This window comes from Gallus gallus, chromosome 31, assembly GCF_016699485.2.
Source record: "Gallus gallus isolate bGalGal1 chromosome 31, bGalGal1.mat.broiler.GRCg7b, whole genome shotgun sequence".
Taxonomy (NCBI): Eukaryota; Metazoa; Chordata; class Aves; order Galliformes; family Phasianidae; genus Gallus; species Gallus gallus.
In genome coordinates this window covers 2,056,621-2,069,107 of record NC_052562.1, presented here as the reverse complement: position 1 = coordinate 2,069,107, position 12,487 = coordinate 2,056,621, and the positions used below count along the sequence as shown (strand labels likewise).

At 53.5% G+C, this 12,487-nt stretch overlaps 2 protein-coding genes across 7 annotated transcripts; both read left to right on the top strand.

Moving 5' to 3' along the window:
* Positions 1 to 2,529: 2,529 nt before the first annotated feature.
* Positions 2,530 to 5,270, top strand: LOC121107874 (platelet glycoprotein VI-like). Of its 6 annotated transcripts, none has more exons than XM_040654468.2 (6): positions 2,530 to 2,802; positions 2,876 to 2,911; positions 3,029 to 3,307; positions 3,802 to 3,936; positions 4,091 to 4,128; positions 4,631 to 5,270. In XM_040654468.2, exons 1-6 carry the CDS (start codon positions 2,772 to 2,774, stop codon positions 4,766 to 4,768), a joined length of 657 nt encoding a protein of 218 aa, XP_040510402.1. In that variant the 5' UTR covers positions 2,530 to 2,771; the 3' UTR covers positions 4,769 to 5,270. The 6 variants fall into 6 exon arrangements, with proteins under 6 accessions (XP_040510402.1, XP_040510401.1, XP_040510407.1 ...); XM_040654467.2 differs by having other exon boundaries at positions 4,085 to 4,128; XM_040654473.2 differs by having other exon boundaries at positions 3,875 to 3,936; positions 4,631 to 4,791.
* Positions 5,271 to 10,417: 5,147 nt separating this feature from the next.
* Positions 10,418 to 12,287, top strand: LOC112531125 (immunoglobulin superfamily member 1-like). Its single transcript, XM_040654489.2, has 3 exons — positions 10,418 to 10,690; positions 10,772 to 11,113; positions 11,217 to 12,287. Exons 1-3 carry the CDS (start codon positions 10,612 to 10,614, stop codon positions 11,336 to 11,338), a joined length of 543 nt encoding a protein of 180 aa, XP_040510423.1. The 5' UTR covers positions 10,418 to 10,611; the 3' UTR covers positions 11,339 to 12,287.
* The last annotated feature ends 200 nt before the right edge of the window (positions 12,288 to 12,487 follow it).

The window sequence follows — 12,487 nt, the reverse complement described above, 5'->3', positions numbered from 1 at the left end:
GGAGCAGAGGCAACGATGTAAGGAGGAAAGCTTACTTTGCTGGCCATGATATCGGAATGCAAGATAACACAAAGTAATACAATCTAATTGAAATTGAGGGTAATAAATCAAACAAAACAAGAGAGAGAAAGTTTCCAAAACTAAAAGGCCTACTTGAGTGAGGGCGCATGGCTTGGAAGCACACCCAGCCCTCTGCGTGGCTACCAGAGAGAGAGAGAGCCGACAGAGCCCGATCCCGTGACTTCTGTGCCGTATCTTCCTTCGCTGACCGTGAGGTCCTCTGGGATATGCAGTTCTTCTTCTCTTCTGAGAAGCAGGTATCTGGAAGGTTGTCAATCCACGGACCTGGAGTACTAACCCTTTATTTACCCGTGCTCTCCATGCTGTTATGATGTGGAATACCAATAAAATGCAGAATTACTGAACCATGACACCATGACAGGGAAAAGCTAGGCCCTTCCCATCCTCACACCTTCCTGCTCGGGAAGTCAGATGAGAAAGAGGCGTTAACTGTCTGAGATAAGGAGAAAACCCTTTTACTCAAAATGGTAATGAAGTATGATATAACCCAATTTATCAAGGAATCAATAGTAATATATCACACCAAAGAGAAAGGGAAAATATCTCCTAACTGTGCTGTGAGGTCAGGCAGAGCAGAAAGAGAAAGGATATCCTCCCCTCACCATCTCACTGCCTTCCTGAAAACCACATGGGACGAAGGCTGGTAATTATTGTCGCTGTGAATTTCCAGCCTTACAAGGTGGTGCAGAACGAACCTGTTCCCACTGATGGTACATGGAGCTGAGCCATCTGTTTTGCTGCCTTATCTGCAACAGCGGGACATCTATTCTACTTCCTTATCTTCACTTGGCAACAAGTTTTGCGGCCTCCACATTTCCTTCTTGAGCTTCCATATAATCAAGCCTGCTGTCCTTCAGCTTGAATCCGCCCCAGGTCTGCAAAAGGCTGTTCTCACAGTATGGAAAAGCTGTTCTCATGATTCAGGTTGAGAGGTCATCAGATGGCCATCATGCATGGATTGCAAACAGGTACAAAAACTGCACACCCTCTGAAAGCAGATCTAACCCTCGTGCAGATGGTTCTGCAAACTGTGCTGTGCTATCTGTGCATGCAAGCACACCTTTGGCTCAACTTCCAGTTCAGCTTGCAAACTCCTTATCACCGCTCTCAGTGACTCAGTTCCTCACTCAATTTGGTGCACAACACATCTACCTGCCTGCACTGCTATCACTGCGGCACCTCAAACTCCACAAACAATGGCCTCACCTTCACCAGATCTCAATCAACGTCCTCTTGACAAGTCCTGTATCCGTTCTGCACTCTCCATCAGGCTGAACTCGTGTAGACGTGAGCGGCTGCCACAGAGCTCAGACATGGCCCAAACAAGAATCCTCTTTCTCAACTCAGATCATAGCCCTTCTGGATTCCTCTTGCTCTTTATCCAGGGCATTCTGCCCATGATGCCAAGGAAAATGTCCCGTCCCACTCGGTGAGTTGTGAGAAAGGTGAATCTTAGGAACCTCTCAAACCGGGCACTCCTTTCTGAACCCAACTGTCCCTGTATTCCTCCTGGCTGGTGGAACTGGAATTGCCAGAGTTGGTCAGCAATTCCTTCACTGCTTGTTCCTCTCCAAATTTCCACGTCATTACTTTCCTGAATTGCCGTACGATGATAGTGAACTCCCTGCAAGCTTCCACATCTGACCTTCTGTGGATGTTGGAAGAAAAGATCATCATTCCGAACACCATTCTACACCACCTCCACCTCGACCTCCCACGACACCTCTGAGACCCAACCCCACCGGGGCTACCACTGCTACGACGACTTATCCAAAACCCAGCAGCACTTCGTCCTACTGCTGCGCCTTTCACTCTGCCTCATCCTCTTCCTCATCCCCTCTGCCATCACCATGGTCTGCTACATCTGCTTCATCCGTGCCCTCCTCACTTGACCCCACATCCCACTGCAGAAGAAGTACCGCACTGAGGGGCTGGCTGTGGTCACCATGGTCAACTTTGGGGTCTGCTTTGGACCCTACAACATCTCGCATGTGGTGGGCTTTGTGCAGCAGCGCAGCCCTGACTGGAGGACTTATGCTCTGCTCCTCACCACCCTCAGCGCTGCGCTCGACCCCTTCATCTTCTATTTCTCCTCCAGTGCAGTGCGGAGGGCGGTCAGTGGGGTGGTGAGGGCAGTTTGTGTTACAACGTGTGGTTTTTGTGGTTGGTGTTGGCAGAGGGAGTCTCTGAGAGAAGCCTGAGGGCCATGCAAAGGGTTTTCAGGGCACTGGGGTGGTCAGTGGGCAGAGTGGGAGTACAGGTGGAGTTCTCCTCTGTTCCCTCGGTGACAGCGAGGGATGCTGAGAAGGTTGGGAGAACTCACCTGAGAAATGCGTGGCTGAGAGGTTGGTGCCACGGCAGGAATTCTGTTTTTTCTGACCACAGGGCGGGGTACTCTGTGCTGGGCTGATGGCTGCAGGTGGATCCCAGCTGCGTGAAAGGGGAAGTGGATCTCAGACCAGGAGCTGGAGAGGCGACAGTCTGTGTAGGATGCCCCGGCTGGGGATGTGTGCAGTGCTCTGTGTGTGTCACCATTAGGTGCCCTCAGTACCACCACCCAGTTGGAGGCCACAAATACCACATGAGGAGACAACACCACAGCATTCTGTCCACAAGAGGAACTGACAACAGCTCTCCGGCCACTTTCTTTCTCCACTGCAGTCGCGCTGTCCCCAAGCTGCTCCTGCCTCATGGCAGCAATGACGGTGGCCCTCTTCCTTGGTGAGTGACAATGGGGATGTGGTGCCACGGGGGTTGGTGGCCCTGTGTGGGACCTGAACCGTGTCCCTTGCAGGTTGGTGGCTGGTGACAGCAAGCGAGGCACAGCAATGTGAGTATGGGAACAGAGGGAGAATGGGGATAAAGGGATGGGAGCGTGGTCAGGGAGAGAGCAGAGGGGCTGAGGATGGTGTGCAGGGACAAGGCTGACTGCTGTCCCCTGTCCTAGTGCATCGACCCTCCCTGTCGTTGCACCCCAGCCAGGCGGTGTCCATGGGGGAGAATGTCACCCTGTGCTGCCACCTGCCCCGCATGGCTACCTGGGTCCAGCTCTGGCACAATGAATCGCTGAGATTTAACAAGGAAAAAGACAAGGAGCAGGATGCAGCTGAGTTCTCCTTTGCTGTCACAAACCTGGAGGACGCCGGGACATATCAGTGTCGGTACCAGGTGTCAAAGCCTCTGAGGACATCCAAAAAGAGTGACCCCGTGGAGCTGGTGCTGACAGGTGAGGGCACTGTGGACACCGGCTGGCCCTGAGCTTTTCCCACACGGCCAAGTCCCATCTCTTCCCCTCCCTGCACACAGACTGCAGCTTCCTTCAGCTCAGCATTTCCCTGAGCCCAGGCAACATGTGGGAATGGGGACTGAGGTCACCACCCAGTGCTGGAATGGGGGTTGTGGTGGCACATTCCTCCTGCACAGAGATGAATGCTCATCCCGTATCCTGTGCCAGGATCGCACTGGTGGGGCACAGCCACCTTCACCCACTGAGGGGGACTCTGGCCACTGCCAGCACTAATAAAAAATCCTAGAACCCCAAGGACCACACATTTGTGTCCTCACCCCATGTAGATTGCATGGTGGTGGAGGTGACACCCACACCTGCAACCCCAGTTAGGACGGAGATCCCATTTGTAGGGCCCAAGTGTCAGCCATGGGTGGAACTGTCACGGCATCCCTGCCCTGTGATGGGGACACCCAAACACTCGGAGCCCACAGGTGCCACGGGGCGGTCCCATGGGAACCTGGTGGAGGCAGTGCTGAGGGGCTGTGCTGCTGTCTTGGTCTTCAGCCTGGGCCTCTACTTTGTCCTCGATGCCCGTAGCCTCTGGACATGGAGAGATGAGAGTGCTGGTGAGGAAGGACTAAAATGGTTTCCATTCCCTACAGGTCCCCCCAGTCATTCCCTTTGTGTTCTTTGACTCCGTACTGATCTGTTATGGATCCCCGGTTGTCCCTCAAGGCCCACACATAACTCCCACCCTTCCCCCTCTTCTTTTAGATGCAGGTGTCACCCCTGAGATGCCCGAGTCAGTGCAATTGCAGGTAAGTGTCGGGGTCAGTGGACCCCAAATCCCAGTTCACTTCTTGGGACCCACACCTCGCATTTCCATGGAAACCCAAACCTTCCCCATGGGGACCCCAAATGACCCCCAAACCTGCACTGTGGGGAACCCCAGCCCTCAGATACCCCTAAATACCCAGAACAAAAGATTCTCCAAGCCTTAAACCCCATCTAGACCCTGTAGGCAACAATTACTTCACTAGAGGGGCACTAAATGCACCCACAGGGAAACCCGATGACCCATGGGGACACCAAAATTGAGCCTCTTGTGTTCCACCAGTCCCTAAACACCTCGAGACCCTATGGGCACCCCAAATCCACGGCTGGACCCCCAAACATCCCCCATGCAGACCTCAAAGCTAAGCCCAATCACAAATGCAGACTCCTCCTCATGGCCACACCCCCCACATACCTACACCACAGACCCACCCTCAGCTCACTCATCTTGGGGACCCCCTCCTCTATCTCCTCCTCTACCTCCAGGGGCCCTCCAGGGACAGTGAGGATCTGACCTACACCGAGATGCCAGCTGCCATCCCGTGCTCCCAGCCTCCCACTTCCCCCACTGCCCCCCAGTCCCCTGTCATCTACACCACAGTGAGCACTGATTTACCGCGCTGATGGGCCTCCCCAAGTGTCTCATTTCTGGGGTGTGTGGAAGGGGACACACCTCAAATTCCCTGCTTGGGACTCCCTGATGTCCTCTTCTAACCACAAACCAGATAACCTCCCCAAATCTAACAATCCAAATTCTCACCGGTGCATCCCAAATGCTTCCCAGACACACCAAATCCCTAAATGCTCATCTCTTACCCCAAAGTCCTTCTTTATCCCCTCAAATCTCTTATCACACCTTAAAACCTCCAAATCCTCTCCCATCCACTCCGAAACACCACCACCATTCCTGTAAGAACCCCTCATCTGTCCCAGTCTATCCCTCCTCTGGAGATCCCCAGACATGTCCCTTTGCTCCCCTTCCATCTCCTACAGATGCCCTATAGATCCCCTATAGATTCCACAATATTTCCTGCCTCCTATTCTGTTCCAGTTTTATCATTGGTCTTTGGGTGCTGAGCAATTCCTTTGTGCATCACTTGCTTCGGAAAATAAAGTCATATATCTCATCATCATTGCTGTTATGTCTCTCTTCGTTTTCGGTCTCAGTAAATAGATTTTATCTGAACCTGCAAATTCTTCCTCTTTCTCTCCATTTCTCACCCCAAACCCACTGGGAGGGGTCAGTGAGAATGAAAGCTGTGTCGTGCTGAGCTGCTCTTGTGTGACAGCACCGCAGTCCCTGTGCTCCCACACTCCCACCCTCCATGCACAGGACGTGACACTCACGGGGCGGTGCTGTCAGATCCCCTCCGTGTGGAAAGGTGCAGAGGTGACCTCTCAGCTCTCCCCCAGGAAGGGTCCATGCTGTGACAGGTCGGAGCAGGGCCAAGCCATGGCTGCCTGGGAAATGCCAGTGCTGGGCTGCTCCCCTGTTCCTGAGGAGCTGAAAAGGGGCACTGTGTGCCCTTCCCCACCGGGAATGCCTTGGGCTCAGAACCACACAGTGTGTTGGGAGCAGTGCTGCTGACATCCCAGAAGGAGAGGCTGTCATTCAGCACACTGCTGATTGAAGGCTGAAATCCTGAAGGCTGAACGGAATAGCAGTCAGCGAGGGTGTGTGGTGCTGCCAGATCCATCAGATCAGGAAATCATCCTGCAGTCTGAATGTCATGGTTTTGTAACTTCGCTATTGGTATTCCACATCATAACATCATGGACAAAAGAGAAGAACTACGTATCCCAGAGGACCTCACGGTCAGAGAAGGAAGACACATCACGGAAGATACGTCATCTGGTTGCGCGCGGTTCTTCTTCACTTTCGCTTGCTGCCGGGAGAGGAGTGGGTGTGCTTTCCAAGCCAGGCGCCTTCATCAAGAAAGGCTTTTGGTTTCAGAAACTCTCTCACTCTCTCTCTCTCTCTCTCTCTATCGCTCTTTCGCTCTCTCCCTCATTGCATTTGGTTTATTATCCTTACTCCCAATTAGATTGTATTGTATCGTGTCATCTTGCATCCCAACATCATAGTTATTAAAATAAGTTCTCCTTCTTAGATTGTTACCGCCGCTTCGTTTTTCTCGGGAAGCCAGGGGGGAGGGGGGCCCGCAAGCCTACTGCCCGCCTGTCACGGGCACAGATCTATCTAGGTAACTCCGTGACAGATCTGAGTGCCGAGAGGAAAGAGCAGTGGGACATGGCCCTGGGGGAACAGCACAGAGACACCCATTTTCCGCACTGCCCTCACCTGTCACCACCAGCTCCACGGGGTTACTCTTCCCTGGCATCCCTGGTGGCTCTAAAACCCGGTACTGGCACCGATACTTCTCTGCATCTTCCTTCTCTACACTAACCAAGGAAAACTCAACTGTGTCCTGTAGCATGTCCATGTCTTTCTTGGATCTCATATGTCCGTTCTGGTAGAGCTCAACTTGTGCAGCCGGCTGGGGCAGGTGGCAGCACAGGGTGACAGTGTCCCCCAGGGACACCCTCTGGCTGGGGTGCAGCGACAGGGAGGATCGGGGCACTAGGACAGGGGACAGCAGTCAGCCTTGTCCCTGCACACCCTCCTGAGCCCCTGTTCCCTCCCCCTCTCCACACTTCCCTCCCTCTGTCCCCATTCTCCCCCTGTCCCCATACTCACGTTGCTGTGCCCTGCTTACAGTCACCAGCCACCAACCTGCAAGGGACACGGTCCTGGTCCCACACTTGGCCACCAACCCCTGTGGCACCACGTCCCCATTGTCACTCACCGAGGATGAGGGCCACGGCCATTGGTGCCATAAGGCAGGAGCAGCGTGGGGACAGCGAGGCTGCAGCTGACACAGGGAGAGGTGAGAAAGCTGCTTTCAGTTTCCCCCTGGGCACGGGATGCTGTGGTGTCACCTCCTCATGTGGTATTTGTGATCCTCCATCTGTGGTGACACTGTGTGGTCCTTGATGGGACGGCACACGTGGAGGCGCGCACACAGACCACATGGAGGTGCCCCACTCAGGCTGTCCCCTTCCAGGTTTCACACTTTGTCCCCAAATTGCTGCCAGCGTGTGGCTTTGCATGCTGTCCCCCATGGGATGCCAAACACAGCATGGATGGCTCCAGTGTGGTCAGGCAGCCCATGTCACAGTGGTGACAGCTGCACTGGGGCACCTCTGCAGGGCCAGATGGGTACAAGAGTGACATGCAGCCCTTGTTCATTGCTGATGGAAATGCACCACCTCTGGTGGGACTGCGCAGAGAAATGGGGTTTTGTGGCTGAGAAGGCTTTCTGTCAGACTGCGTCACTGTGCTCCCTGCAGCTGTGCCCATTCCCATGGAAATAAGTGGGAGGTATTTTTTTCGGAGCTTCCCCCATCCCTGATACCCACCCAGGCACTCAGTGCAGCCCAGGCATGGCCTGGAGTTGTGGGCCCATGGGGTCATGCTGTGGGGCTGCGCACCCCAAATCTGTAGGGAAATCAATGGAGAATGTTCAGGATACGCAGAGGATATGCGTCTCTTGGCTTTGGTATGAAACTGGAGGAGAATTCCCAACCTACACTCAGGACTGATGTCTGCCTTTGGGAAGAGAAGGACGGGCATCATTTGGTGCCCACATTTTTGCTGTGCTGGATGTACATGTGGTCATTTTGGGTGGGATACTTCGGGTGTGTCTGAATTTAAATAAACCTATGGACTAAACTATGACTGAAATCACTCCATCTCTGGGCTTTCGATCTAAAACTGTCTTTTTATCCCAACCTCTACTCAGACAATCGTCTGTTTCCTGCAGATTTGTTCCTAGAAGTCCGTTTTCTCAGCCAACATTACTTCCCCTTTTCTATTTTAAGCTTCCTCCTCCTTCCTGTGCACCACACAAAACACATCGTGTGCCTCAAGCCCTCCTTCCCTCTCTTCCCTCCTCTTTCCCATGCACCAAAACTGAAATAATTTCAGAAAACGATCCCCAAATCACACATGTCAACTCAAGAGTCCCCCCCAAATCCTTTTTCCCACCCATTTTGGTCTACCAGGAGGATGATGAGGATGGGTGGAAGAGTCAGGAGTGCCAAAGGAAGGCAGCGCTGAAGAGAGGAAGGCAGAAATTAATTAATATCACACGGCTTTGTCTGAACTGCATTGGAATTCCACACATTCCCTTTTGGCTTTTAACCCTTCATCTCTCCCTAAATCTCTTCATTCTCGTTCACTATCGTGCAATAAATGGCAACGAAGGAGGGAATCCTCAGAAGTGACAGTGAGGTTCGTCAGAGAGGAGCAGAAAAAAGGAGTCAGTGAGAGAGATACGAATCAGACTGATCACCGCTCTGATTCCAAGGTCTGTCTTGAGGACTGAAAGGGTCGGCCCACAGTGCTGGAGAAGGGATGCAGGGGTGAGACTCACCTGGAGGTGGCAGTCCTGAATCAGCAAAGAGCAACGATGGCTGCCATGAAGATGATGAAGGTGTCTTCTGTTTGCCCTTCCCAGCATCCCTTCCTTCTGTCGTATCCACTGCAGCACTCAGCTCAGTGCCATCAGCAAAGTGCTGAGGGTGCACTCCATCCCATCATCTGTGTCAGTGAGAGGTGGTGAAGAGCAGCGCTCCCAGGAGGGACCTCTGGGGGTCACCACTCATCACCACCTCCACCTGGACATGGAGCTGTTGGCCACAGCCCTCTGGCTGCGACTTTCCAACCTATTCCTTCTCTGCAGAACAGCCCAATGCTCACATCCGTATCTCTCCCATTCTGAGATGAGGGTGTGATGTGAATCCATGTCATTGTGGAATCCCATGTAGATGACATCAGTTGCTTTTGGATGACATGAATTACCCTCAAATGCTCGTATCTAACCCCAACATACTTCCTTAAGAACCATTAATTCATTATAACTGGTTGAGAACCTCAAATCCAACCAATCCATCCCAAAACCCAGCCACCATTCATGAAGGACCACAAATATTTCCCAACCACCCCAAACTCCTACCACCTCTTCTGTGGGACCCCAGAATCTGGACCAATACAACCCAAATACCCAATAAAACCTGGGAGGTGTGTGACTATGCGTACACTCAGTCTCACATGGGTAAGACATGCATGTGCACAACCATACGTGTGCACAAACGTGTGTGTTCTGTGTGCACGTGCACTTCAAGATTGCAAAGTGTGCTGTGCTTACAATGCCACACGTGCACTACATGCCTGTAACACTGTACGTCTTCTTTACAAGTTCATCTCCATTAAATGTGTGTGTGCTGCTACGTGTTCACAATAAATGTACACACACGTGTGCTACACTCTGAGCACTGAGGCATGGGGTGTGTATGTGCTGTGCTGTGCGTGTACAGCAATACATGCAATCAAGAACTCCCATGGATGTCCTCAGCAGGTACTACCTGTGTTAGAGTTGCACGTGTGCCCTCACTAAACACGCCTTTAGTGTGTGCCCCTGCTAGACCACGTGTGTTCCTCAATGTACATCTTAGTCCTTAGGTTGTGCCCGAGTCTGTATGGGTGTCACTGTGCCCCCGAAAGGTCCGTGATGCTGTCCCCCATGGGGATGGCGGAGGAAAGAGCAATGGGGAAAGAGTGTGGTACCCAAAGTGTATGGAGACAACAGGCTGGATGTGTAGGGGACTGCATGTGACATCCCATGTGGGACAGCCCATTGGAGCCATGTGTACTGTGCTTGGCATCCCATGGGGGACAGAGTGACAGGCCGCGTGCTGGAAGTGCTTTGTGGACCGTGTGTGAGCTGACAGGTGACAGCCTGAGTGGGGCAGTGTAAAAAAGATGTGGATACGGATATTTGCGTGCCATCTCATCCTGGGCCCCACAGTGCCAACCCCTTGGGGACCGCAATTGTCACATGGGGAGGTGACATCATGGAACTCTATCCCAAAATGAGAACTGACTGCAGCTCTCCGGCCACTTCCTTTCTTCACTGCAGTCTCGCTGTCCCTAAGCTGATCCTGCCTCATGGCACCAACGGCAGTGGCCCTCATCCTCGGTGAGTGACAAAGGGGACGTGGTGTCACGGGGGTTGGTGGCCCTATGTGGGACCAGGACCGTGTCCATTGGAGGCTGGTGTCTGGTGGCAGTGAGCAGGGCACAGCAAGTTGAGTATGGGGACAGGGGGAGAATGGGGAGAGAGGGAGGGGAGTGTGGGCAGGGGGAGAGCAGAGGGGCCCAGGAGGGTGTGCAGGGACAAGGCTGACTGCTGTCCCCTGTCCTAGTGCCCCGACCCTCCCTGTTGCTGCACCCCAGCCAGGGGGTGTCCCTGGGGGACACTGTCACCCTGCGCTGCCACCTGCCCCGGCTGGCTGCCTGGGTCTGGCTCTACCAGGAAGGAGGTTGGACATACCTCAATCACAAGGAGAAGGAGAATAACACTGCTGAGTTCTCCTTCATTAAGACAACATGGGAACACGCAGGGATGTATCGGTGCCAGTACCAGGTGTTGGTGCTGTTCGGAACGTCGGAGACAAGTGACCCCGTGCAGCTGGTGCTGACAGGTGAAGGCACTGGGGATGGCTGGTGGTTCTGGACTGTTCTCACAGAGCCACATCCCATCCTTGTCCTCTCCCCACATGCAGATCACATATATCCATCTCCTTGCATTTCCCTGAGCCCCAATGATCTTGTGGGCACGGGGACAAAATTTACAGTCCACGTGGAGATGGGGGCCAATGTCACCATTCAGTGTTGGAACACGGGCTATAGGGGAACCATCCTTCTACACAAGCATGGGCACTCAGCCCCTGTCCAGCATCAGGACTATAGTGGTGTGGGCACGGCCGCCTTCAGCCTCTTTGCGCTGACCCTGAGTGACGCTGGCACCTATGGATGCTCCTATCGCCCCAAGTCCCGCCCTTTTGTGTCCTCAGCCCTTGGGGACAGCGTGATGCTTGAGGTGACACCCACAGCCGCACCCTCAGGTAGGCCACAGCCCTTCCTGTGAGTGCCCGCCGTGTCACTGCATCCCAATGCCATGGAGATGGTGGTCAGGGGTGGGGACACCCAAACACCCGGACCCCACAGGTGCCGAAAGGAATTCCCGTGGGAACCTGGTGGTGTCGGTGGTGAGAGGCTGCGCTGCTGCCTTTGTCGTCATCCTCGGCCTTTACTTTGTCCTAGATGCACGTAGACTCATGGTGTGTTGAGATGATAGTCCTGGTGAGGAAGTGGTTAAATGCCTTTGATCACCATAGATGCCCCTTGGTGTCCTTCTCCTCCCCTCCTCTCCTCTGTGTGTCCCTCGGGGCCTTCCATCACCCACCCTTCTCCCTTCCCTCTGCATGCAGATCCCCCTGCAGAAGGCCTGAGGCCATGCAGCTCCAGGTCAGTGTCTGGGACGGGGGACCCCAGATCCCAGCCTGCACCTTGGGGCCGCAGGATTCACCACGAAGGAACCCCTGTACCACCCCATTGGGACCCCAGAGGAGCCCTCCTATGGCTTCAGCTAACTTGATGTGTGCCCCCTAGATGCAGTCCATGTGTAATCCCAGATCTACACCACCCCCTTGGACATGCCCATGCATATCAGTTCTGTAGGGCCCCCCATGCATCTTGTGGACACAGGTGGTGTCATCCCCCTGTCCCCCTGTGTTCCCAGGTGCTCCTTGGTGAAAGCGAGGCTCTGAACTCTGCTGAGCTGTGACCTCTGACCCCTCATGGTCCCCCACCACCTCCCAGCCTCCTGCTATCTATGCCGAGGTGGGTGCTGGAGGACCTCACTGACACCTCCTCAGTCCAGGTGCCTCACTTTGGGCAGACACCACGTTCCTCTTCAGGGCAACTTGATGCTGAGTTCCTTTTCACAAGCTCCTTCCACACAAACCCAATACCCCAAATCTAGCACCCCCAAATCATTACTGATGAACTCCAAACGATTTCAATCCCAGAAAACTCTAAACGCACTGAACCCAAAATGCTGCCCTCCCTCTGTTCTGCTTCTAGCATCGCTTGGGAGGTGGTGAGCACTGCTTTGAGAGACATTTCCTTATAACTATCTGCACATAAATACACACATATACACATATACTATAACCATTACTGTTATTTCTCTCTTCTTGTTGTCGCGTGGCAAATAGATTTTATCTTGACCCACAAGTTGTGGCTTTTTATTCTGAGTCTCTCCGGGATCCCACTGGGAGGGGTCAGTGAGAATAAAAGCTGTGTGGTTCTGAGCTGCTGCTGGGTGACAGCACCGCAGACCTTGTGGTGCCCAACGTGGGGCCCGAAGGGTGCAGATCCCCACAGCTGTGAGCAGAACATGTTCCAACACAACTGGTCTCAGCAGTACAGCAGCC

What these genes read in the sequence shown, in the direction of transcription:
- LOC121107874 (XM_040654467.2), top strand. Translation starts at nt 2,772, where the DNA reads ATGGCAGCAATGACGGTGGCCCTCTTCCTTG. An exon ending in GACGGTGGCCCTCTTCCTTG is followed by an intron (nt 2,803 to 2,875) that starts GTGAGTGACAAT and finishes TGTCCCTTGCAG; the next exon opens with GTTGGTGGCTGGTGACAGCA. An exon ending in CCGAGTCAGTGCAATTGCAG is followed by an intron (nt 4,129 to 4,630) that starts GTAAGTGTCGGG and finishes CTCTACCTCCAG; the next exon opens with GGGCCCTCCAGGGACAGTGA.
- LOC112531125 (XM_040654489.2), top strand. Translation starts at nt 10,612, where the DNA reads ATGTATCGGTGCCAGTACCAGGTGTTGGTGCTGTTCGGAACGTCGGAG. An exon ending in CGTGCAGCTGGTGCTGACAG is followed by an intron (nt 10,691 to 10,771) that starts GTGAAGGCACTG and finishes CCCCACATGCAG; the next exon opens with ATCACATATATCCATCTCCT. An exon ending in ACCCACAGCCGCACCCTCAG is followed by an intron (nt 11,114 to 11,216) that starts GTAGGCCACAGC and finishes CGGACCCCACAG; the next exon opens with GTGCCGAAAGGAATTCCCGT.